Source organism: Rhodnius prolixus, unplaced genomic scaffold (genome assembly GCF_049639745.1).
Source record: "Rhodnius prolixus isolate KJV_2025 unplaced genomic scaffold, Rpr scaffold_1, whole genome shotgun sequence".
Lineage (NCBI taxonomy): Eukaryota > Metazoa > Arthropoda > Insecta > Hemiptera > Reduviidae > Rhodnius > Rhodnius prolixus.
In genome coordinates, this window is record NW_027411581.1 from 5,135,967 (window position 1) to 5,161,483 (window position 25,517).

General features: G+C 33.0%; 1 protein-coding gene across 11 annotated transcripts in view; it reads right to left on the reverse strand.

Moving 5' to 3' along the window:
* Positions 1–25,517, reverse strand: part of LOC141453012 (CLK4-associating serine/arginine rich protein-like) — a 185,383-nt gene that overhangs the window by 158,971 nt on the left and 895 nt on the right. For 4 of the 11 annotated variants that reach the window (XM_074125802.1, XM_074125945.1, XM_074125861.1 and 1 more), the window contains exons 2-24: positions 25,199–25,296; positions 24,370–24,539; positions 23,851–24,078; positions 23,591–23,766; positions 22,598–22,671; positions 22,338–22,505; positions 21,632–21,691; positions 21,374–21,550; positions 18,211–18,267; positions 16,735–16,776; positions 16,320–16,394; positions 15,571–15,666; positions 15,336–15,378; positions 12,612–12,693; positions 12,354–12,459; positions 11,583–11,693; positions 10,977–11,069; positions 9,099–10,825; positions 8,873–9,020; positions 7,466–7,825; positions 6,712–6,837; positions 4,929–5,000; positions 4,718–4,843 (exon numbers count right to left, since the gene is read on the reverse strand). In XM_074125802.1, coding sequence (XP_073981903.1) covers positions 10,807–10,825; positions 10,977–11,069; positions 11,583–11,693; positions 12,354–12,459; positions 12,612–12,693; positions 15,336–15,378; positions 15,571–15,666; positions 16,320–16,394; positions 16,735–16,776; positions 18,211–18,267; positions 21,374–21,550; positions 21,632–21,691; positions 22,338–22,505; positions 22,598–22,671; positions 23,591–23,766; positions 23,851–24,078; positions 24,370–24,539; positions 25,199–25,296 — 1,875 coding nt within the window. In that variant the 3' untranslated portion in view covers positions 4,718–4,843; positions 4,929–5,000; positions 6,712–6,837; ... (1 more) ...; positions 8,873–9,020; positions 9,099–10,806. Of the gene's footprint in view, positions 1–4,717; positions 4,844–4,928; positions 5,001–6,711; positions 6,838–7,465; positions 7,826–8,872; positions 9,021–9,098; positions 10,826–10,976; positions 11,070–11,582; positions 11,694–12,353; positions 12,460–12,611; positions 12,694–15,331; positions 15,379–15,570; positions 15,667–16,319; positions 16,395–16,734; positions 16,777–18,210; positions 18,268–21,373; positions 21,551–21,631; positions 21,692–22,337; positions 22,506–22,597; positions 22,672–23,590; positions 23,767–23,850; positions 24,079–24,369; positions 24,540–25,198; positions 25,297–25,517 lie in introns of all 11 variants that reach the window. The other 7 variants (XM_074126489.1, XM_074126024.1, XM_074126183.1 and 4 more) reach the window with 7 other exon arrangements.

The window sequence follows — 25,517 nt, forward strand, 5'->3', positions numbered from 1 at the left end:
AATGGTTTGGTGTGAGTTAAATGATGTAGTGTGGAGGGTTTTGAAGCTTGTTTTTTTTTTAAGTTGGAGACCCCCGGTTCGAATCCCGCAAGTAGCTACTTTTTATTTTTTATTTTTATTTTTTTTTTAATGTTTAATGGTAAAGCATGCGCAGATTGCTTAGTATTAAACCGAATTGCCGTTTTCTTAAAAGGAGCAATCATTTTGGTGGGTAGATAAGGAGTGAGCGATAGCTGGTATCCATAAATACGGGTACTATTTAAAGGAGTGCATAATTGAAGATAAAATGTGCATGGGTAAAACCGAGCGTGGGTGGGTCGGATGTTCACGTGGTGCGAACTAGAGAACGGGCCCAATAACTCAATTTGCATCACTTATATAATGACATCTCCCTGAGGCCTATAAATTGCTATAAAGGAGAGACAGTCTGGGGTCAGGAGAGAGAGAGAGATTGTGTGTTGTGCAAGTAAAGTGACTGGAGAAGGAAATAAGATGATTGGGAGGGGGAAGCCAACGGGCGCAGTGCGGAGGTGGTAAATGAAGTGCTCCGTGGCCAACTACTAACTAATTGGTAAAAGCAATTAAGTGTGCACATTGCCTTTCTCCAAGTTGTCCAAAGGGGTACGGACGTTCAGAGGGAACAACTAACCAAGACAAACTCTCCTGGAGTAGAGACTACACTTCTCCATGCTAAAGTATAGCCAAGACTGATTGAAGAGCTTGGACATGTAGCTGCTCATTTGAATCTCACTAGAGCAATCTTCCAGCTATATTCTTCAATGAACTTGAAAGTATCTTTCAGAAACCTGTTGAGAAACATGCGCACGACTTACTGTGATAAGGGAAGTAAAAAATGAATTCTATCATTTAGTAAATTTAGTTAGATGAACTGTTTGATAATCGTAGCACCGTATTTTGGAAGCAGAAAACAAGTAATTAAAGAAGGGGGCTTTTTCAGGCGTGCTTTACATCCAACTACCAATTAGGTGTCGTGGACGGAGGCGACTAGCAAACATACTTTACTTCAAATTTCTCATATTAACCATCAAAGGTATAGACTGGGAATATAGCCTATTACCGCAATACATCTTAGCATTGCGGGTCTAGCCTCTAACCACTCGGCTACCGTGGCGCCTAGCAAACATACTTTACTGCAAATTTCTCTTATTAACCATTAAAGGTATAGACCGGGGAATACAGCCTAGTACCGCAATGCATCTTAGCTTTGCGGGTCTAGCCTCTAACCGCTCGGCTATCGTGGCGACTAGCAAACATACTTTACTATATAAATTTCTCTTATTAATTATTAAAGGTATAGACTGGAAATATAGCCTAGTACCGCAATAAATCTTAGCTTTGTGGTCTAGCCTCTAACCGCTTCGGCTACCGTGGCGACTAGCAAACATATTTTACTGCAAAATTTCTCATATTAACCATTAAAAGTATAGACTGGGAATATAGCCTATTACCGCAATACATCTTAGCATTGCGGGCCTAGCCTCTAACCGCTCGGCTATCGTAGCGCCTATTTAAGCACTTATGATTTTACCAATATTCCTCGTTACAATTCCATTATCATTTCAGAGCCGCTCCTTCGATCGTGGGAACATCCCTTCCGCAGATGGTCTGCCCCTGGTCACCCATTTGTTGACTTTTGACACGAGTCTTCATTAAAGCCCCTGTTTTCCTACTCTTTTAAGGGTCCATAACATTGTCATCTCGAGCGTTAGAAAAAAAAAGTAAATCCCTAGTATTGAAGTAAAAGAACTTTAAAGGATTTAATCAGAAAAAGAGAAACATGTGTCATTAAACTTTACTATCAGAATAAAAGTGATAGACGCCAACATAGTTATCTATGTATAAACGTCCGGTAGAATGTTTAAATAGTCTGCAAGAGTTAATAAATAGAGAAATGAAAATAAAAAATATATATATAAACACGGTTAAAAATATGCTCCACACAAGTGAGTATGTTGTGGGTTTAATGTATCGTAAATAATCTATGTGGTGACATTAAAAAATATTTCCAAACTTGTGGTAGTTGTAAAAAATAATAAAAATGGACGACCAACAAAGAAAAAACAACAGGGATTGTTTAATTTTACATAGTGTTGGGTAGAGTGTCCCAGCACTCGCTCGCTTCACTAAAAACTCCACCATAAATTTATTTCCTAACCTCTAACGACTTTTTTACCATCTGTTTTCCTCGCGAGCATATGTGAGCAGCATTACTTTATTTCCCATGTACATTTTATTTCCGCTCTATCCATTTTTTTTTTTGTTTCTTTTAATATGATTTATAAAACTTTTTAAAGTAATGATACTTTAGAGATTGCAGTTTGTAATTTTTAATTTTCTCTTACTACATCATAGGAAGTATGAAGATCGTCCTTCGATCGGAAATAGGACTTTACTGACGATTTATAAAACAAGTATGCAGGCCTGAAAGTCAAGATGGCCCTGAGAATTGGCACAATCACCATAGTATGGCCAGTTTTACTTTTCTAAATTACGGGTTACTGTTTTCCAAGCGAAGGCCGCAATGCTGTAAAATTTGATTTGATCACAAATACTTCCTTTTGCAAAAACAAAATGTAGAGGAAGTTATGTCGCTTAATCCGTGTATTGTAAAGTAGTTAAATAAATGAAAAATAAAAGCTTCACAAAATTGTAGGGAAAATGAGTACAAGAGTTATATTGCGGAATGGTAACACTGTATGTTTGTTTATAAAAGATGTTGTGGGCAGGTTCTAGTACCGCGTTTCTCTACTAAAAAAGGAGATCAACACTTGTGTTGACAGTAGTGTGTAGATGGTGTCTCTCGGCCATTGGATGGCCAAGAAACAGCGGTTATGTATGTATATATATTCGTAAAGGAAAATACTAGGGGAACACAATGTGTTTGTTTGAATGGTATATTTGGATATGTGTGTACAGTGTGTTTGTGCGTGTATTTTAAAAGGAAAAGAAGAAAATAGTATGCCAGGACTGACTGAGCAGCGAGGAGGTTATGTAGTTGTGGTGGAGGACATCATTTACATTGGATGGCAGGGAACAGTCTAGGGTGTTGGCGCAGTTCTACTCCCGTGGGGCTCGTAGCTGGGAAATTACATTCTTGGAGAGGACACGCACACACTGAACCCAGGTACTGGAAAACACGGCTCTCTCTATTCATTAGTGTATATATATCTTTCTCTCACCTTGACTGGAGAGGAAAGAAAGATTAGTGAAGACTCTCCTACAGCTCTCAACTTTCTCTTTCTCTCCTACCAACTCAAAATTTCACAATGATTATTCTACAAAATTAGGGTAATTAAAAAAAAAAAACAAAGAAACAAATTAATTAAAAAAGGCCTCTCAAGGGTCTAGGGTCAGTACAAAATAGTTGAACACGAAAGAGAAAAACAACTTTGTATACTTCATCACTTAAAAAGTTTGTTAGTTCAAAATAACCTAGTCAATATCATTTAAAAAGATATACAAAGTGGCGCATCCAACTCTATTCACAAATGACCATTAATTGCGCGACTCCAGACTTTATAATAAAATTAAGTCAGTCCTTGCCCTTCTTAAAAATCGACAGACAGACAGACAACAATGCTCCTCAGACTTCTGTACTGGTCAATACTTCCTCCGAGTATATGGGGGGGCTAACAATAAATTCACTGAACAAGCTAAAATATTTCCAAAATTAGGTACTGATTATCGCCTGGAAGTACTAAATGAACAAATCTATAGGAAGCTGAAAGTACCTACAATAAGTGACTTAAGAGACAAGACAGCCTACCTTACCAACTGCAGAAGCTGCGCAGTAATATCATCCCGGATAGAAAACTGACATCGACTAAAGCCAAAAATTATCGCAGAACGTATTTCATTTATTTATAATCCAAAAATTGCACAACCTATGTAATTGTAGGGGTTATTTTTAAAGGCAGAAATAAAGCGCTAGATAAGTAAAGTTTTTCCACTATAAGGGAAGGTATTGGCGGCTCAGTGGTTGGCGTAATGGTTTCCTTCGCGCAAATCCCAGTTACGATTCCATCTACAAGCCCATCTAACAGTCCGGTGGTAGATGTTACATAAAAAGTCTAAAACAGCTTACACTTCATAATTCAGATCACCACTCAAACGTAAACTGGAAATCCTTGAGTCATTTCAACTGTCATAAAGTAGCTAGCAAACACTTTCAAAAATAAATAGGTACTTTACACTTAAAGACCTGAAGATCTACTTTAAGTCCTACAATACGATCATAAAATAAGTTTCTACGCGCTCTAATGCTAATTTTCACTCTGAAGTATCAAGCTGATAAGATGTAGTGTTCCATCGGATCGGAAATTGTTGATAAGCAAAAAAGAATTATACTGGTGGACTGTAAAACATTTGAGCTAGACTGTACAGATGAAAATGTTTCCAAACATTCATTGCATTTTACTCAGAGCAAGCTGTTCCAAGTTAATGTTGCTTTTATTCTAAGCATTTTAAAACTGTACGGACCGAAAAATAAGATCGTAAGTAGTATTTACGTCAATTTAGAAGAGTGTACTTTTTGATTATTGCTTCTTTTTGACCAATGATTTACTAATCAAAATAAAAATAGTGGCGAAGTAAGACATCTCTGTTCACATATGCAAATGGAAGGCAACGGATAAGTGTTCGCCTTCATAAACGGAACTTAATGATGAATAATATTTAACATTTTATTTCCAATTACCTGTTATATTAAAGTTGCATTTCCTTTTGTTAATTCAAGTGTTTTTCATTTTAGACAATACAGTGAACGACTTCGTTTCTGCTGAGTCGAAATTGATTCACTATTTTTTAGGCATCATTCCTAAACCTTAAAAGAAAAATATTCCTTATGTAGAGGATAAGTTACTGGTACAAAAGAATTATGTGTCTGCTAATGCAAAACTTTCAATTACTTTTTATTGTAGATTAAGAATAAAAGACCTTGACGCAGCGCTGAGTCCAAGATATCGAAGTTTACCATCAAGCTTAAAAAAAAAGAAAATATTTTAATAGAATCAACACTGATATATTAAATATACCTGAATGATTAGAAAACAAAGTGTCTTTAATTATTTTCTGTTAAACCTTCTAAACTTTGAGAATTGTATGAGATAGTAGCAGTTCTTGACCCGACATTTATTTTATTTTTAAGAAATCTTGAGTTTTGGTCAGTTTATGAATAAAAAAAATCTTTACTCCTACGTTTCGAACTATACAAGGGTCGTTTGAAAAGTCCGTGCAAAGTCAGAGAGATAGCACTACTGGCGCGTATCGAGGTTAGGTTTAGTTAGTAGCATCTCTTGGAAGAACACACACCAAGTTTCAGCCAGATCGGTCTATTTCTTTGTGTTTGGCATTCGTTTGAATCGAGAAAGTCGAGTGATTTTCAAAAAATGGACGAAAAAGAATTTCGTGTGTTGATTAAACACTACTTTATGAAAGGCAAAACGCCTCAGGAGACTAAAGAGAAGCTTGATAAACATTATAGTGACTCTGCACCTTCGATTAGAACAGTTTATAAGTGGTTTCAAAATTTTCGGAGTGGCCATATGGGGGGCACAAGTGACGCTGAACGTTCTGGGCGCCCAGGTTGAGGTTACTACTCCAGAAATCATTGATAAAATCCATGATATGGTGATGGATGACAGAAGAGTGAAGGTGCGTGAGATTGCTAGTGCTGTGGGCATCTCGAATGAACGGGTACATAATATTTTGCATCAACATTTGGACATGACAAAGCTATCGGCAAGATGGGTGCCGCGATTGCTCACGCTTGACCAAAAACGAAATCGTGTGAAGTGTTGCAAGGACGGTTTGCAGCTGTTCCAGAAGAATCCGCAGGACTTTAAGCGTCGTTTCGTCACTGTGGATGAAACATGGATACATCACTACACTCCTGAGACCAAAGAACAATTTAAACAATGGGTTACCAAGGGGGAATCTGCACCAAAAAAGACGAAGACCGTTCCTTCGGCCGGAAAGATTATGGCGACTGTCTTTTGGGATTCGCAAGGAATAATCCTCATCGACTATCTGGAAAAGGGTAAAACTTTTATTATTCATCGTTATTGGACCGTTTGAAAACCGAGCTGCAAGAAAAACGCCCACGATTGGCGCACAAAAAAGTCCTTTTCCATCGCGACAACGCACCAGCTCACACCTCAGCAGTTGTGGTCGCAAAATTAATGGAAATAGGGTTCCAACTCGTTTCACATCCCCCCTATTCTCCAGACTTGGCTCCCTCGGACTACTATTTGTTCCCCAATATGAAGAAATGGCTGGCGGGAAAAAGATTTTATTCAAACGAGGAGGTGATTGCAGAAACGAATGGCTATTTTTCAGACTTGGACAAATCCTATTATTCGGAAGGGATCAACAAACTAGAGCAGCGTTGGACGAAGTGTATAAGCCTAAAAGGAGACTATGTTGAAAAATAAAAAAGGTTTACCCCAAAAAATTAAGTAGTTTTTATTTTTGCACGGACTTTTCAAACGACCCTCGTATTTACGTCAATTTAGAAGAGTGTACTTTTTGATTATTGCTTCTTTTTGACCAATGATTTACTAATCAAAATAAAAATAGTGGCGAAGTAAGACATCTCTGTTCACATATGCAAATGGAAGGCAACGGATAAGTGTTCGCCTTCATAAACGGAACTTAATGATGAATAATATTTAACATTTTATTTCCAATTACCTGTTATATTAAAGTTGCATTTCCTTTTGTTAATTCAAGTGTTTTTCATTTTAGACAATACAATGAACGACTTCGTTTCTGCTGAGTCGAAATTGATTCACTATTTTTTAGGCATCATTCCTAAACCTTAAAAGAAAAATATTCCTTATGTAGAGGATAAGTTACTGGTACAAAAGAATTATGTGTCTGCTAATGCAAAACTTTCAATTACTTTTTATTGCAGATTAAGAATAAAAGACCTTGATACATCGCTGAGTCCAAGATATCGAAGTTTACCATTTAGCATAAAAAAAAAGTAAGTATTTTAATAGAATCAACACTAATATATTAAATATACCTGAATGATTAGAAAACAAAGTGTCTTTAATTATTTTCTGTTAAACCTAAACTTTGAGAATTGTATGAGATAGTAGCAGTTCTTGACCCGACATTTATTTTATTTTTAAGAAATTCTTGAGTTTTGGTCAGTTTATGAATAAAAAAAATCTTTACGCCTACGTTTCGAACTATATTTAGTTCATCTTCAAGGCTACAAAACAAAATCTGGTATTTACAAATTATCATAGAGAAAATAAATTTAATTAATATAATCTAAAAGCTATAGCTATGTGATTAAAGTTGTTTTTTAATGGTAATCCTGAAGATGTACTAAATTTAGTTCGAAACGTAGGCGTAAAGATTTTTTATTCATAACTGATTCCTCAAAAATATTTAGTAATTTTTATGCATAGGTAGTGAAACAATCTTATCTTACCCTTAACTGGCGAGAATGACTCTTCTCTTAATTCACCTCTCCCAGATTAATTCTTCAGACCATTTGTGACCGATAAGTAAATTCAGTACGTAAGTACTGTGTAATGTTCTAATTAGGCGCATGGAGTATAATACTGGGGTAACCCGTGGGGTCGTTACTCCCCAAGTAACTGCATGCAACAGCTACCCCTTGCGGGCTGTTGGCTTTAAGGATATCTTATAAGGCAAGTTTATTGTTTATCAATGGTGCATTCTCGAGATATATTAAGAATTAGTTTTGATATCCATGAAAAACTAAAATTGCAACAGTCATCTTTTAACAGGACAAAACTTTCACCTCTTGATGCGTAAATTTTTCATTCTGTAACAAAAAACAGTGAAAATTTCAACTATACCAACAGGTTCACTGATTTCTATCGGAAAATATGTGGGGTCACTTGAGTCAGCGTTTGTTTGCCTTAAACAGCTAAGAACTATAAGAAATGTCCCAGAGAAATGATGTATTTTTAAAGGAAGTACACAATGTTCGCCGTAAAAGTTTCTCGTCACAATTTAGCGGTCTTGATCAATTATGATTTACTGCAATCAATGGATACGAAGATACGATCAAAGAATTAGGCAGTACCATTTCGCATTCGCACAATGTGAAGGAAATATCTTTTCTTGTGATACATCTCCGAAATGTATTCTCATTAAATTTCATTAATCTTATCACTAATTTTTTTACTGTGTTATGGTCTGGTAGTTACAAGTTTTTGTTGTACGTGCCTTTGCCGGAAATGTTACCTCCAAAGATAATTTATTAGCAAAGGTGCTTGCTTAGTAAAATGGTTTTCTCTGATTATACATTTTACACTCGACCCATTTCCCTGTTTCCTCAGGGTTTAATTTCCAGGAGTTATAAGGTATGTAGCAGCACCATTACAACGACCACACCCCTGCCTCCTAGAGAGTCTGACCTTTCTATAATCCCGCTTTTGCAATCACTAAAGCTTCTACGCCAGAAATCCGTCTGGACGGCCGGCTCTGTATTCACAAAAACAATACACACAAAACTTCGCTTGGACAATAACATATAACAACAGATTGATGTAGCTTCTTTTTTGGTTCCAAGGAAAATTTTCTTCACAGGGAAGAGGATGTTCCTACAATATCTTTTCGGGCTCTGCTTTTTCTTTATTCATTAATTAATTAATTGCCTCTTTTTAGAATCAAACTTGTTTTTTAGTGAACCACTGGAGCACACGTTTGCCACTTACAGGGACGACTGCTCTAGAGCAAAGCTCCGTAACGATTTGCCAATTCTGGGTGACTTAACATTTCACGCTGGATAACTAAAACGCAGTGAGGCCAGTCCAAACTCCGCTTATGGTATTATAATAAATAAAGAAGCAAATAAAAATCGTACCAATTATGATCTTATTACTGTGCATGCTCAGCAAGATGTGTGTGGACACCAGAAGGTTCCGCACGTGCCGATACCCAGCTCGAGTGGCCATAAGAGAGAAGCATAAAATAATTAGGGGGGCTAATGAGTAACCTCAGTAATCGATGCGCTGTAAAAAATAATACTAATAATAGTTGTAACATATGATAGAGAAAGGATTAGCACAGAGGTAAGCGAGCTGGATTACCAATCGCGTTCGAATCCAGCTGATGGCTCTTAGATTTTCTCTTCCTAGAAGCTTCTTATAGCTCCCTGGTGATGGAGACAATGATGTCTGTCACGGGAGTACGCTTCCCGGAGGCCGACAGTGCGCTGGAAAAAGGCTCCGGGCGCCTATGACTTCAGATGTGGACGTGCCTTAACACTGTGGTGCCACTTTCAATCGTTGAGACTCCCATTATTGAAAATGGCAGAAATTTATTATTGAATGAACGATCCGCTTCTGGAAAATTAGACAAAATAAAACTCATTTTTTCGAACATTACACTCGTAGATGCCTCGTCCAATCATTATTTAACAGTCATTGCCATACCTGCTGTTAAATCGTTAAAATATGGAAAACAAAATGTTCGAGATTGCTAAAGTAGAGATTTATTCGTATATTCTATAAATATGAATAAGTTTTTACGTGAAAAGCATTCGACTGTGGAAGTGTATGGGTATGATGATTGCGGAGCGCTACCCTAGAGTACACATTGGCGCTATACAACGGAATTTTTATGAACTTAAGTACAAGTCGGCTACTATAAATAAAAAAATATCCAAAATTAGAATTACTGATTGTAATCTTGGCAAAATTAACACGAATTTAATTCAATATTAATGAAATAGGCTTAGAAAATAAGGCATACAGAGTGTGTGTGAGTGGTCTAGCATTTATGGAGAATACGCGATAGACCTCAAAAAATAAAATTCCCTGAAAAAAAATTCAAATAAAAAAAAATTGCTTTAAAGAGTATACCAAGAGAAAAAAACTCTAAGAACCATTTAAAAAAAAAAAAAAAAAAAAATCTTATTGTTAACTGCACATAACTGGCATTATTGTTCTTTGTAGTCATAAATGGAGAACGCAATAATAAAACAGCTGTTAAGGCGCAAAAAATAAACAAAGAGCAACTTAAACAGCTGATGATAATTTGTAAAAACAATATTGTCACTTACATAATAATGATTTATTTACAAAATTAATTCTCTTTTTTTTTTTCTTTTTAAGAAATTTACATTATTAAAATAAAAATATAGTAACATATAAAAAAGACAATAAAAAAAATTTTTTTTTGTTTCTTTAAACACGAATCAAATGATTTTTTTTCTTCGTCAATAGTTCGTTTCATTATTATTCATTATAAAGTGTAATCGATCTTCCGTTCTAAATGAACAATCCTCGATAATAAATATAAATAAAAATTAATTTTTATCTCCTCTTAAGATACTTCACTGTTCGCCGCTCTCCAGTAATGTCGATAAAAAAAAAAAAAAAAACAATGTATCGATTTTTTGTTTGGTTTTTTTAACTGGAATATTTGCTGCATATTTAAATTTCACTGATCAATCAAGCAGATATAAAAATCAGAGTGAAAAAAAATGTTTGCTTAAAAAAATGTACAGCGTGAACATTAAACAAAAAAATATTATGTATATAATATTTACGTTCACTCTAATCTGATTAGGCAAATGGTGTCTTTTTTTTACGTTATTTGTAGCAAATATATTTTAGTATTTTCCGCAACTACGCCCAATTTCTTTTGTTCCATTTTTTTTTTTTTGTTACTTTTGTCTGATTAAATATTGTTTGATCTTCTTCAATTTTAAGTTTGTTTTCGATTTATAGTAGGATATTTTTTCTTATATATTACATTTTGATATTGCTTTTCTCATCCGCAATAGTAATCAATTTAGTAATCAACCAATGGCCTGAAACATAACAAAAATTATTTATTAATATTTTTAAAAAACCAATATTAAAAAGATAAAAGTTTAAAATATATATAATATAAAAAAAAAGACTAAATAATATAACCAAAGTTTTGTGACACACAACAACAGTAAGTTATATATTATCAACCTAGGTAATGGCCTGCTCTTCTTTTCTCGACTAACACTTCTCGATCTAGATCGAGTTCTTCTTCTAGATCTAGATCGGTGCCTCCTTTCATGTCTGAGGAGAGAATAAACAAAATGGCGTAATTAGTTGGCAGATAATATAAGGAAATCACTTAACTTAATTGCAAATTAAGTAGAACAGTAATTTACAAAACTTTCTTAAAGCTAAAAAAAAAAGATCTATGTGAACAATAATATGTCTTTCTAAGCACTTTTAGAGATCACTTTTCAAAAATTAAACTGCTTTGGCTATGATTTATCGTTGGATAAGCACCAGTGTTCTTTCTTCATTTGAACTAGTCGGCAATTCAAATTTTACGCTCAAAATCGTGGAAAAATAATTTTTCAAATAAAAATTATAGGTTTTTGAGTAAAGTTAAATCAAAAAAAGACAAATGGAGCCGATTAACTTAGAAATGTTGTACGTTCTAAATCACGAACTCAAAAATCTGGTTTCTCTGAGAATTGGTTTTGTTAATAATAACCATATAAGTAAATACTTTGCTATTGTTTTAAAAATTAATAGCATTATCAACCAATTATAGTAAAAAATAAATAAAATTAAAACCTTTTAGGAGAAGGGCTTCTACTCCAGGAAGGGCTTCGTGATCTAGAATGGGAAGAATCGGATCTTAAACGTTCGTATTCGGCTAAGTATTCGTGTCTACGCATGCGTTCCCTAAAACAAGAACAAATAAATAATATAAACTTTAAAAAAAAGACTTGGGGGGGGGGGGTTTATTGTGCCAATCAGCGCTTTAGCGCTATAAGTAACAATGTGACAGTGAACAGTAGGAAGTAAATGAGTGGAGAAGTTACCCAGTGGTAACACTCCAAAACATTATATGGTTAGTCCACTCTCTTCACTTGAGAGGAGATCACAAGGCCACTATCTTTTAAGACGTCTTGTCGGGTTGTCAGGAAGAGTTCTAGAAGACAGATTTTTAGTTAGAGGATTTATATGAGATTGCAGGCTGAAGTCGAGTTTTCTGTATCGTGTTTTCAGCAACTTGTGTGACAAAAGGAATGTTAAGGTCAGTCAGGTTGAAGATATAAAATGAAGCGTTTACGATAGTTCGAAGTATTTTAGATTGTAGCGATTGAATCCTTTGGAGATTGGAGAGTTTGGTTGAACCCCACCACAGTTCTATTCCATAAGCCCAGATGGGTTTCAAAATAGAAGTATAAATCAGTCTTTTGTTGTCCAGATAAAGTTTTGATCTATCGTCTAAGAGTCTTTTAAATAGTCGACAGCGTCTGTTTAGTTCTGTTCTTTTAAGTCTAGTGTGGGAAAAAAAATCTCAAGAATCAAAATTAAATTCAAATTTCTCCTACTTACCGTTTTCTTAATTTTATCGACATTTCTCTCATTTCATCTTCCCGATCGATTCTTTCTTGTTCGACTTTTTCCCTCTTCTCTCTTTCAGCTTTTTTATCGGCTTTATCTGTAGTAGGTGAATTGTAAAATGTAATGGAAATAACTTATACAATATAGACAGAAATTATGTGAAAATAAAAGTAAGTTTACTCCAAAATTAGTTAGAAAATTCGAGATTTTTTTTTTTTCGATAATATAAAATAACAATCAAAACCATACATTGTTTGTTGAGTAATGCTTGCATTTTCTTCTTAAGGCGTTCTTGTGGTGTTATTTTCGAAATACCAGAACTTTGTCCGGGCTGTAAAAAATAAAAAATTTATAATCAGTTCTTGTTAGGAAATATTTCAAGAAAAAAAAGCAGAAGGGTGGTTTTGAAACCAATGTATGAAGGAAACGTCAGTTCACTGATCTGCAGAAGACACTAACTGAAAAAGTTTAAAAACACTGCAGAAAACTCTTGAATACATATTAAGAAGATGCTGAATACAAACAGCTGCGATTAAAAGAGATCGTCCCTTGTGAAGAAATAAGCTGAAAGAATAAGGGTGGTAAAGAACAGTTGTACAAGAAGACGAAGATGATGATAAATTTCCAGAGAAATAAGGTCATCCCCTTACATAAACCAGTTGTTGTTTACCTCAAAAGTATGTTATGCGATCAAAAGACAAACATCTTTGATTTTATGCGTAGCACGCATATTTCTTGTATGCGTATCCAAGATATTATCCAGCCCTTCGGATCCAACCACATTTTCAAAAAGATAAATACTTTTAGAAGTTCCAAAGAATATATATTCTTTTTCATTCGTAATAAATTTGACATTTGGGGGAAACGCCCTAATCTTGATGAGTATTTATTAGAAACGTCTTGAATTTATTACTTCCTTTTCTTGTAAAAAAAAATCGTCTGTTTGTCTTAAGGGCTTAAGCACTTAGGAAGCACTCTTTGTGTGCTTATTTCATTGAAAGGATATTCAAAATGCAATCAAATACACCCACAATTGATCAGCTAATTCAAGGGCCTTTTTAGGCTTTTTAAAATAAATTCAACTTTATCGATCCCGTCTACACTATCAATTTGGTTTATCTCTGATACCAGTTCCACCAAGAACTGATAGCCCAAGCTTTCTTATTCGTAGTCCCAACAGGTTAAAACACCAATCCTGTTTATTGGAAGGAACTATTTCATTACAAAAAAAAAAAAAAAAAAACAACTAACTTGTTTTGGATAACAAGTAAGCTACACTTTTATCTTGCTAGTTTCTTAATCTTCAATCCGTGGTAGTTAAAGTGAAGCAGCGTAATCGTGATATATGGCTACAGATTACCACAAAAGATTGCCCAAAAGTTATTTTGGGGGAGGGAGACCTACAATTTATCTGTTTGCAAGACATTGTAAAAAGGATATCAGCTTAGAATATCGATGGACAGAAACTGGAAGGTAGCAGTAGTCAACAAGGAAACGGAAAAGTACTGACATAAAAAAAAAATATGACGCTTAATTCAATTGGAAAGTGAAGCTCTATATTGACATTTATCATTATTATTAAACAATTATCAGGTGCGAGCCGATCTTTGGTCCATCAGTGGTCGACCTCAGTGCTGATCAAGTAACCTACACATTACTTGATGATCATAAAAGCATCCCTCAATGCTTTTAATGTTTTATGTTGTAAAAGCAACCAAAGATGTTGAAGAACATAACCTCTCTTTCTAAATATAAAAAAAAGAATTGGAAGTAAGTAGAATTAGAAAATATTAACCCAGCAAATTCTCAAATTCAAATAATTAACAGATAAATTTACATAGATACTTTTGATTGAACTTTCTTATACAAGTAATATTTCTTGGTAAGTAACTAAGAAATATGAAGAATATTTTTCGCTGTTTATGGTAGATGTTATTATTTTGCAATATATTTTAATAATTTTTTTTGTTGACATCGTGAACGGACAAAGGACAGCTGGAAAAGCGTTTTCACGAAAAATAAAAATTCTGCTAAAAAGCCAAAACAATCTCCTACCTATTTCTCTCTCTCTTTTACCAGGGAAACACAATGAAAATGGAAGTTCACTTTTAAGAATGTTCTGATTTTCATTATTGCTCCGATCTTTAATTACTAAAAAAATTAGGTGTAATTTTATTAATTAAAAAAATAAGTTCTAACTGAAGCCGTGAAGTTGATTTCCTCTTATTACAGTTTTAACAGATAATATTCTGCGAATTTTGAGCAACAAATTACAAATGGGAAAACAGATCTTACAAATTTTAGATCAAATTTAGCAGCCCCATCAACAATTCATCTAGCAATGTCTTAAATCATTCGTCAAGAACTTAACAAGATTGTATTTCAGAATTCTGGCAATGTTTACTGGCGTGATAAGGCACCGAACGAACGTCTTCTTCTAAATTTAACATACGCTTGTAAAATTAGTTTTTTTTTTTAGTGTAAGAGAAATTGTAGTAAGCGAAAAACGTGTGAATTTTCACACCAGAATTATTTTTCTTCTGATTGTTATCAAAGTTTTCCCTTAATATGAAATTACTTGACTAATACAAAACATTCCTAAACAGCTGTTAATAATCAAAACGAAAAAGAAACTATAAAACTATACAATTTCCAAATAATAACTCTGTGATATTAAACGTAAGTTATTCCTTCAAATATCAAGCTCAACTTGATGCACTTGGTATTAAGAAATTAAAGAGTATTATTTACAAAAATCTGAAGCAGAATAAAGTTCAAAATTTACACTCGTATATTTAGGACGTAATAGCATTTATATACTTCAAAACTTGAAAAGATAAAAATAAGAATAAATAAAAAAAAAGAAAGAAAAATGAAAACATCTTCTTATACATTACTTTAATATATTTTATATGATAATGTATATAAAAAGAAATGTAAAGAGGTAATAATTAAGTGTTGATTCTTACTGACTTTGTTTCTGCTACTCGTATTACCAATAACAGTCCCAGCTTTCCTGAAAATGTAATAAAATAAAAACAAGATTCATTCATCTGTTGGAAATGGAAATGAACAATTTGTGTCTAAAATAAACAAATGAAAGTTTTGAGGCCCCAAAATCATAAAAACTACGAATAAAGTATCTACTTTATTAGTTACTTATTTAAAAATAATAAATAAATAATCAAACAAAACAAGTAATACTAACTTATCATTTAATTTAGTTGAAGCATCTGTGGAAGGTTTCTCATCATCTGAAAGCGATAGTTCTGATGAAGATGATCTTCCTCTTCGGCCATAATACCTGCCATAAAAGTAGAAGTGATTATTCCACTTATACCAAACTTATATGTATTCTTCGACACCTAAGCGAGTGAGAAAAACTCTCTTGTAAGATGTTAGAGATTCGCTGGTTTACTTGGCTATCTCCTAGCCAGCAGGCCTAATAATTCAAATCCCCCATACATTCTAATTCTAGCTTATACAGCGCACTAAGTTAATCACACTCAGGGCCGGATTTAAATGAAAAGAGGCCCTAGGCTATTCCACTGATGAGGCCCTCATACAAACGAACAGACCCAATGAGCGTTGATCTTAACCAATACATTTTTATGTTGGTTTATTATAGAGTTGAGGTTATGTTCATGATTGTTAAAGCCACAGGAAAAACTCCTATTACCTATCCTCGAACTTAAGGTCTGAATCGAGTATCCTCCGTTCTAAAGTCATATGAGTAGAATTTCTCCTTATTTAACGGTTCAGTGTTTTAGTGTTCACTGTTTTTAGAATAGTGTAATTTTAATTTTGCTAACAATTTGAATGTAGGCCCTTCTTGTTGAGGCCCTAGGCTAAAGCCTAGTTAGCCTATAGGAAAATCAGGCCCTGATTCACACTTTTATGAATATTTTGAGGAGATTTAGCATTTTAATTTTAAAAACTTGTTCACATCAAGTTTACCTGGAAATGATTGGAGCAGGCGGCTGTTTAATCAAAGCTTCAGCATGAGGATTGTTTAAAAGACTTTTAGTATTTCTGTAAAAATAAAAAAATATTAAAATTAAAAATATCACATTAACTATTTATAAGTAAAATATTAATTTAAGTAAAAAATAAGAATAGCCACTATTCTCGGAAATGTGTAATTTCAAATCTTTTAGAGTTATTTTCGAGAAAAATCGTTTAAAAACTGAAACATTGCTTTACTGAAGTTACAGCTCTAGTTTCAACGTTTTTGCTCGAAATATTAATCTTAAAACATTTTTCATATTCAGTGGACTTCAAACATGTCAATTTTAGAGGAAGATGTACCCTTCCCCGATAGCTTTTAAAATAACTGCTAATTAAATAAATTTAATCTAAAGTAAGAAATTACCTCTGAGGTGATCTGCTCTTAGATTCTGGCCTTTGATGGTTTCTAAAACAGAAAATGAGAAAAGTTATTTATTAAAACAACCCATTTTATTTTAATATTAGTAAATTTTAAGAACAAATACGAAAACTCGTTTATTAGTTTTCTATTTAGAGATGACATTTTTTCTACCTAATGCTAGCAAATACTATCTTGGATTCCTTGATAGTTTAAGACAAGAATATATAAATCCAGTTTCCGAGAGAGCAGAAAAAGAGTTATAGTTTCTAAGATAAATTGTTCCAATTGAATTTAAGTAGCAATCTTTAAATCAACGCCTTAAAACCTGATGATTCAAAATTTTAACAGCAAAAGTCACTTATTTTTGTTGAAACATTTTCCCAAGAAAATTGGATTACAGGGAACTCTGTGAGAGAAGGGTGAGTAGGCATTCCTCTAACGGGGCACTTGAGTAAAATACACAATTTCGTGGTCTACTTATTATTATAAAGGGGAACTGAATGTACTGCACACTAATTTGATGAACATTTCACAACATAAGTACCTGAATGTTATTAAATTTTTTTGAGAATTTCACACAATTTATTGTTAATTGCAAAATTTATTAGCAAAAATATTCATATTAGGTAAGTTAAAATGTTCCTATAAGTCAACAACTTCATTAAATTAAACAATAAAAATAACCTACTTCAAACTTCGGGAAAAAATCAGCCACAGTTAATAACCCTATTTACGTGAAATCTGAGCAAAGAGAAAAACATTTTTAACACAAATAATGTTGATAGAGATACTGAAATTGAATAGATAGTAAAGTGAACAACAACTCTAGAGGCACAACAACATCTCGGTCCTTCAAACCTGCGCTACAGCCTAACCTGTTTTAATAAAACCTACACCAGCAAAATCATGACCTGCAGACATTTGGCTTCTAACCGCAAGAAAACTTTTCTTGAAATGTAAGAACCGTATTCCTATAATCATGTCTTTTTATCTTTCCAAAAACTAACAAAAAGGAAAGACAATAAAAACTAATTAAGACATTGAAGAAAATCTTATTTCTATTTCGCTAGTAACGAAAACAAAAACATCTTTGCCACTATTTATGTATATGTATCTAATATAAGTTTTTTCATACTATCTATCTCGGAAAGCGAAGTAATATTTGGAATATGTTAAACCTTATCACTCCATTGGCGAATCTCACTCGCGAATGGGAATAGTAATCAATAATTACTAGCTTTACTTGTATGTTTTAATAAAGTAATATCAATTTTAAATATTAACATAACCATGGAAGTCCAATGCTAAGAAGTAAATATGGGCTAACCCATAAAAATGTGTAGTTAATAAACGATAACCTATAAACTGACCTATGAACCAAGAAAGAAAAGATATTTAATTGGAATATTTTTTCAATTAGAATTTTTAAAAAAATCCAAATAAAAATTAGGTGTTTATAATATATAATGTTTTGAGTACCTTGATGAACTTCGGCTACTGCTTCTACTCCAGGATAATTGTCGGGATGCAGATCTTCTATCAGGATAGAAAGAATCATCAGAATAAAAAAAAAAAAGAAAGTATCTATAACAATTGTTCTCATGATAATCTTAGAATTTAAAAGGAGCGAATCAATGTCTAAAAGAAATAATACAATGTCGAATAAAAAATAATGATCCAAGCAGAATAAAACGAACAAAGAAAGAAAAAAAAAATTATATCAAATAAAAACCTAAAACTAGCAGAAAACATGACAGGCATCACATAAAAAAATAAATGAAAAAATGAATCTAGTTACAAATTAGTATTTTAAGAAATCAAGAAAATGAAGAGGAAATTATTTTTTGTGGTCCCCTTCGCATTCCCTTTTGATACCGGGTCAAATTGTCGGTTTTGAATTTTCAACGGTAACATTGACTTTATGGACCCCTGAATCCACAAAATCATTTTTACACATTGGGCTGTGGAGTGTCTTTGGAGGTGTACGCAACATTACTCAAAAATCAAAAAATCGCAGCAAGTTAATATTTAATTTTTAGTTTTGGTGCCACTATTATTGCTCATATTAAGTAGTTCTACAAGGTTTATGTGAAAAACTTTCACAAGAAAAATCGAATAAAGTCACTTCTGGGTACGAGCATCCGTTTAGAGTGTCTATCTCAGATTGTTTACAAATCGTTAGTGCCACACAACTGCAAAACTTCAGCGTTAATGCTACATTTAAGGAAGTTATGTAAGAAAATCTACCCAGCACCCCACGAGAAAAACTTTTCTAATAAAAACGGCACGGCACTTGAAAAGATACACTTTTACATTTAGCACTAAATATAATTAAGATCTTAGAAGCGTAATACTGAAGAAAAAACTAAGTTTAACTAATCAACATCATGATAAATGCACAACTGAAGGTAACTTCAGTTTCGGAGTTAACTCATTTCTAGGTTTAGTAAATGTCAAGCCATATATTGTGTAAATTTCTCCAAGTTGATCCTTTTACACCATCGTAAGTATATAAGGAGAAGATCTAATTACGAAAGAAATGATTTCAGCAACTTAAATTTAAGTAAAAATATTCAATGGCTTTGAGGTAACGCTAAATCCTACCAAGTTTTGTGGTCCTTATAATCCATATAATAATAATCCATTGAATTGTGTTTTTAAAACAGAGATAACGGTTAAAAATCCGACATGAAGATGTTCTCAAAATGAAAAAGACAAACCAAAACGAAAAAAGGGAGATTGAGATGGTTTATTTAGGACATGTGGACAGAATGCTTGTGGTTACCTCAAAAATTATTAAACGGATAACCAGGAGGCGCCAAAATTTCGAGAGCGCCCTCAACTTTGATGGCACCGAGCAATAGTAACTAAAAACAAAATCCTACCACCGAGTAGTAACTAAAAACAAAATCCTACCATACTATATACCAAATCTATATCGCTTTCTTTGAAACAATTCTAGAATTTAAAAATTTTACGATGTTAGACCTACTTTCTTACCTATACATATTCATAATGTTCGGATCTTTACCATATGCCTAATAGACCCCCTAAACAAGTAGTGCTAAAAATAACCATTTACTACGAGTCTCATGTCCTCCAGAAGTAATCCTTCCAGATGTCCAAAAATTCATTTCAACGATGGATTAACTTATATAAAAGTATTGTAAACTTCAGAAAATACTGAACCTAATGTTGCTACCAAATGCGTACTTTTTTTTAAGCTGTAATTTCTCCCCACTGGCTTGAACTCAATCTTAAAAAAAGATTTTTAGGTTTAAAAAAATAAAAACCAAGAAATAACAAAAAATAATTCAAAATAAAGAAAAGGAGGGAACAAATTTCATACTTAATTCTAAAAAATAAAGATTCTTTAAAAAAGATAAAATTATAACACTTAATGTAATGCATTAGCCGCAGTAAAAACAACATGCTACTCTAAAAATAAAAATCCAACTGAAATTCTTATTAGAATTACTATTTATATAATCATGCAGACGAATGCATGCATGTTTATTTGCTCGGATTTAAGCTTACTAAGACTATTTTCAAAAACTTAAACCCATTTGTTAATAAATAACCAACAATTCCTTGAACCATTTCGACATCCAGAACTATATTTACAGTAAAAAAAACTCCTAATATTTTTATCTCCTATGAATTTGTTTTTTTTTTTTTGCTTGGAAAAAGATGGTCCTGAGAGTGGAAGAGATATTAATCAGAGTCAGCAGGTCTAGGCTGAAAAGCTACAGAACGATGAAGCTATGTTAATACTTGTGAACAGTTAGTATATAAGCTGACAAAAACATCAAACAAACATCCAGCTTTTCGTATGATTTGAAGTCCTTAAAACCTTAACTTCAAAAAATGAGTGCTTTTCAGATCTTTGTTTAAAAAGAGCGTTTGACAAGACGTGTGCTGCCAGGAATATGTATGAATATGAACTAATCCAAATTGCTTCAGTTTGTTCTCATTGCAGAAATATATCCATTTCTTTGCAGAAAATAATAACTTCAAAATGAAAAGCACTCATGTTTTGAAGTTAAGGTTTTAAGGACTTCAAATCATACGAAAAGCTGGATGTTTGTTTGAATGTTTTTGGCAGCTTATATACTAACTGTTCACAAGTATGAACATGGCTGGCAGGGAAGATTTAACAAAATTCCGAGAAGAATCTAAAAATTAAAGTAAGTCATGGATTCAGCTGTCCAAGCATTATCACCTTAGCTAAAACGTTTTAAAGTTTACTTCAGTTTTTTTAGGGGAGGGCATTAATATGGAAGGGTGTGACCAGTGTTTACAGCTGTTTTCAGGCTCCCCACTCTTTCTAGAACTTCCCTACAGAATCTGGGCGAGTTTCTTTCATTTCCTTGGGGTGCTAAAAAATGAATGGTTTCATATGGCATTCAATGGAAGATACAAATCACCTAATTAGTCTTGGTTTCAAAACTACAAACAAACACGATTGCATATCAATCGACGTTCCTACAAGGGAACGTTTGTAATTTGATTCTCGATTAAAACTTCAAGAAAATTAAAAATAATAATAAATAAATTGCATCCTCACAAATTACTTCAATTACGCCAAACCAATTCCTTAATATAAACAAACCAATAAAAAGTAAATTTGAGAACAATTTACCTTGAAGTATGTTTGTATTGACTGCGACGAGATCTAGAGACAGATCTGGAACGATATCTTCTAGTCGATGAATGTTTAGAACGTGAGGTACGCGTACTAGATTTACTTCTTGAACGAGATTTCCTTGTCCGGCTGTATTTTCTTGAATTACTACCTGATCTACTTCTTGATCTGTACCTTACAAAAGTATTCATTAGTCAAATTTATTAACTTTAAATCAGAAAAAAAAGGAAATTTAATTTTTTTAAAGTACTTCACCTGTTTCTTTTACTCTCAGGTGTCCTAGAGCGGTGCTTCGTAGTTCGTGAGTGATCACTACTTTAGTGGAAGAAAAAAAATTAAATAAAATTTCACTCTTTTTAATTATTTAATAATAACTGTTCAATCAAGGAAGAGAAATTATTATTATTATTATTTAATATTAATTTTTTCACTTTCGAGGCTTATTCTGTTTAAAAAAAAAACTTGCAAATTAACCAGTATTTTTGTAGTTGTATTTTGATTAAATTTTGTTGATTGGGTACGATTTTCTTCTTCTCTTTTTACAATTTCATTTAAAAAATTATACTTTTTTTTTGTGTAAAGTAGTCATCTTTTATTAACGAAAATTTTGTATACCTTAACTTGGGTAATTACGATGTTAGGGTTGCCACTGAGAAATTGTTTTGTATCTTTTATTATGTATGATTAAATATGTGTAGTTTCATGTATTATCAATTAGTCACAACCAATGAATCAATCAAAAATTAACACATAGTTTTTTTCAAGTCAAAAACTGAGTAATCAATTTATCAGAACATGCCCTGATGATAACCTTGTCCCAAGGTTCAAAAGTTTGGCAATAATAAATAGAAAATAAGACTGTAGTTGGTAATAATTTCTCATCCATTAAAAATCAGTCAAAAAACACATTGAATGAATAGTTGTACTCTATAATGGTTCTAAATTCTTAATATTTAAATACCTTTTTGAATTTGTTTTCACAGGTTTTGGGCTGGTTGGAGCAACAGGTTCTTCAACGCTGAAACTTGTTATGTAAGTGATTTTACCAGAATTTAAAGGGGAAGCACTCCTTGACCTGGAATCACTATCCCCATAGTCTCTGTACGTAGGACTCTTTCTTGACGCGTAACTGGAAAAGGAGGTAAGTTTTTGGTAGGGAATATGAACTGTTGGCCATCCTCTGGCGCAATATGGAATATATGGAAAAGAAACTACAATCACCTAGGTGGGCTAATGATTCTTCCTGCTAATTTCCTCTCTCGGTAAGCTCTGCGTTCCCTTCTAGATTTCCTTCCCTGATAAGCAAATGATTTGTTAAATTAATAATTCAGGAATTTTTAAACCAAATACATGATCAAATATTTCCCATGAAATCCTGACGAAATGCAAATCTTAACATATTTACGAAATAAAAAAAATCTGCAGGTATACCCGACCTATAAAACGATCAGCGTTAACTTAAATTCAGATAGCTTCTTCGGAGAAGTGGAAGTGAGAATATCATGGATTTGGGGAGGGTCAACTCTTCTACCGTTATATTGTTGTAAGTACGAACAAAAACCTTTTTAATTAAACTTGGCCTATGTTTCTGACTCTCCCAAAAAAAATTACACCAATTCGATCAAGTTAAAAAATTCAAAACCAGACTTTAAAACTTTATAAACTCTAAAAAATGGATCTTAGTTTGTGACTCATCTTCTTAAACTACCATAAAGGAACCTCCCTAAGCCAGGACTCCACCAAGAGACCGACAGGTGAAGATTTTGTTTTACGAAAGAATAACTTAGTATCAGTTCTATCCTAATACGCATTTGAGTTTCCTAAAAACCCACCGAGCTTATTTTTAAAGATGCATGCTTTTAAGCTCGTTCATATTTAGCATCTAGACAGTTATGTGTCCAGAGTAAAGCTAATAGCGAGTTAATAAAGGAAAAAAACATGCCTAATTCATCCTAGTTTGGAAATATAAATATTGTTAATGCATTCTTATTGCAATTATGGTTCAATACGCATGACAAAATCATGCTATTTCTCGACTGAAAACTAGGATATTGGTCCAACATTTGCAAATCAAATTATATCTAAAACAGGATCTTATCTACTACAAATATTCTACGTGCTTCCTTTTTTCCCCCTCAAAGCTAATTTCGAACCTGTCCTTTTTTTCCCCCATTTCTAAACATCATACAAAAATAAATAATACCAAAAACTTACAGAATACATAGCCTTCTCCTCTTCCAGTTCTTTAGCTAACCGTAAATTATCAGCTTCTTCTCGGTCTTTAGTGAGAAAACTGAAGAAATCATTACCATCCATGCCATAAGGATGGGCACTTTTATTTAACTCATGAGCTTGTTGCGTTGAGACTTTGTTAACGTCTACACAAACATCTATAAGAATTAACACTTACATTAGATTACTTCAGAACAATAAGTTGCCAAGCTACCAAAAACCGCTCTGCCAAGTAAACTGACCAAAATCTATATCACTGTCATCATCTTCAGCCTGGCCATCCGCAGTCTCAGCATTTTCATCGGTTGCTTCAGCTGCCGGTAACTGTGGTACTGGTGCCGTAGGATCATCATAATTAAGGCCAATCGCAGCGCCCATTGCTGCTTTTTTTTTCGACTGACTCGAATCAACATTCACAGCACCAAATTGTTCTTCCATATGTAACTGTTGTAGGAATTTCTCTTCACCGACTGGAAAGTCAATTATCCATAAATATAACTTCATCACAATCAAGAGAGGTAAATCCTTTATTATAAGCAGTAAGCATCTAAAAATGGTGTAATTTTTGTTGTTTCTGTAGCAATTCCCGTTTTTTTTTTGTTTTTTTTAAATAAAATAAAATATTTGAAAAGCATTACACTACGATAAATAAATATAAAAAATTAAAAAAAAAAAAAAAAAATATTGTATTTTATACAATTCTGGGAGTTTCTAGTATCCAGAATACCATGCGAGGGGACGTAAAATGTGACATTTTGTACCTCCAAGGAAGTCATTTTGTACCAATATTCTGTATCTTTCATAATTAATGTTTCTATCTTCGTAAGTTAGTTTTGTTTCCTCCTCAGACTTATATTCCTGTATAAAATCTAGATGAGCTCTTACATCAAACCTATCGATGATAACATCTTGAGATCCACGCCAGCTCATCCTAGAAAATAAACATTATATTGATTACCATTATTTGTTATTGTTACAGTTGTTTTGGTTACAACTGTTGCAAAGGGTTGAACAAAGCATTTACTTATTGGATTAGGGATTTTAATATTCTTTACAACAGAGAAATGGAAAAAAAAGTTGAAAGACTTTTTATAGGAAGAAAAATGCTACCAAAAAAGCAGAAATTCAATTATTGTAGTGGCCGTTTACTCGAAAACTGATGAGAATCGGGCCATTGTTTATTTGAACTTTTTTGCAAAATATGTAATCTATCTCTTTAAGAAGTACTAATTCCATCCGATAACAAAATAGCGTTTAAACCCTTATGTTTAAAGCAAATCAAAATACTGAATTGCCTAAGTACTGAGTAAATAACATTAATCCACTTCATCACAGAAATTTAGGACTAAATCATTTCCTAGCTGTTAAATAGTTTTCCTAGCAGTTGTTTTGTTCTTCTTTGAAGATGCTTTCAAAGAAGAAGAAATAAAAAAAGAAGCAAACCAAACAAAATACACAGATTGTACTAGTCCGCTTAACAAAAACCTGGCCTTAATCCAAAATCAAAATTCAAACATAAGAAATATGTTTAAACATCAAATCAAAAAAATTAATAATAAGAACCAATGAAAATAACTGCATAATACTTACATGTTTGCTGGACTGTCGCCGGCAGCTGCAATTGCTGGATCCAAATGCACTTTGCATTGCCTTCCGTGTACTTGCAAAAACTGAGTAGGGTCTGCTTTCTGAACAATAAAAGAAAATACGAAATTAATTACCTATATAGAATGAAAATAAGTTAATAAAATGACTAATTTACTGATTAAGAGTAGAATCAGTGTTTTATAGTATGCAATAAAGTAGAAGTTGAACTTTGCCGTATAAATACATCCAAGATTTTGATATTTTTATTGCCATATAACCCATAAATATTTATATTATATTTATAAATTGTAAAGTTAGAGTA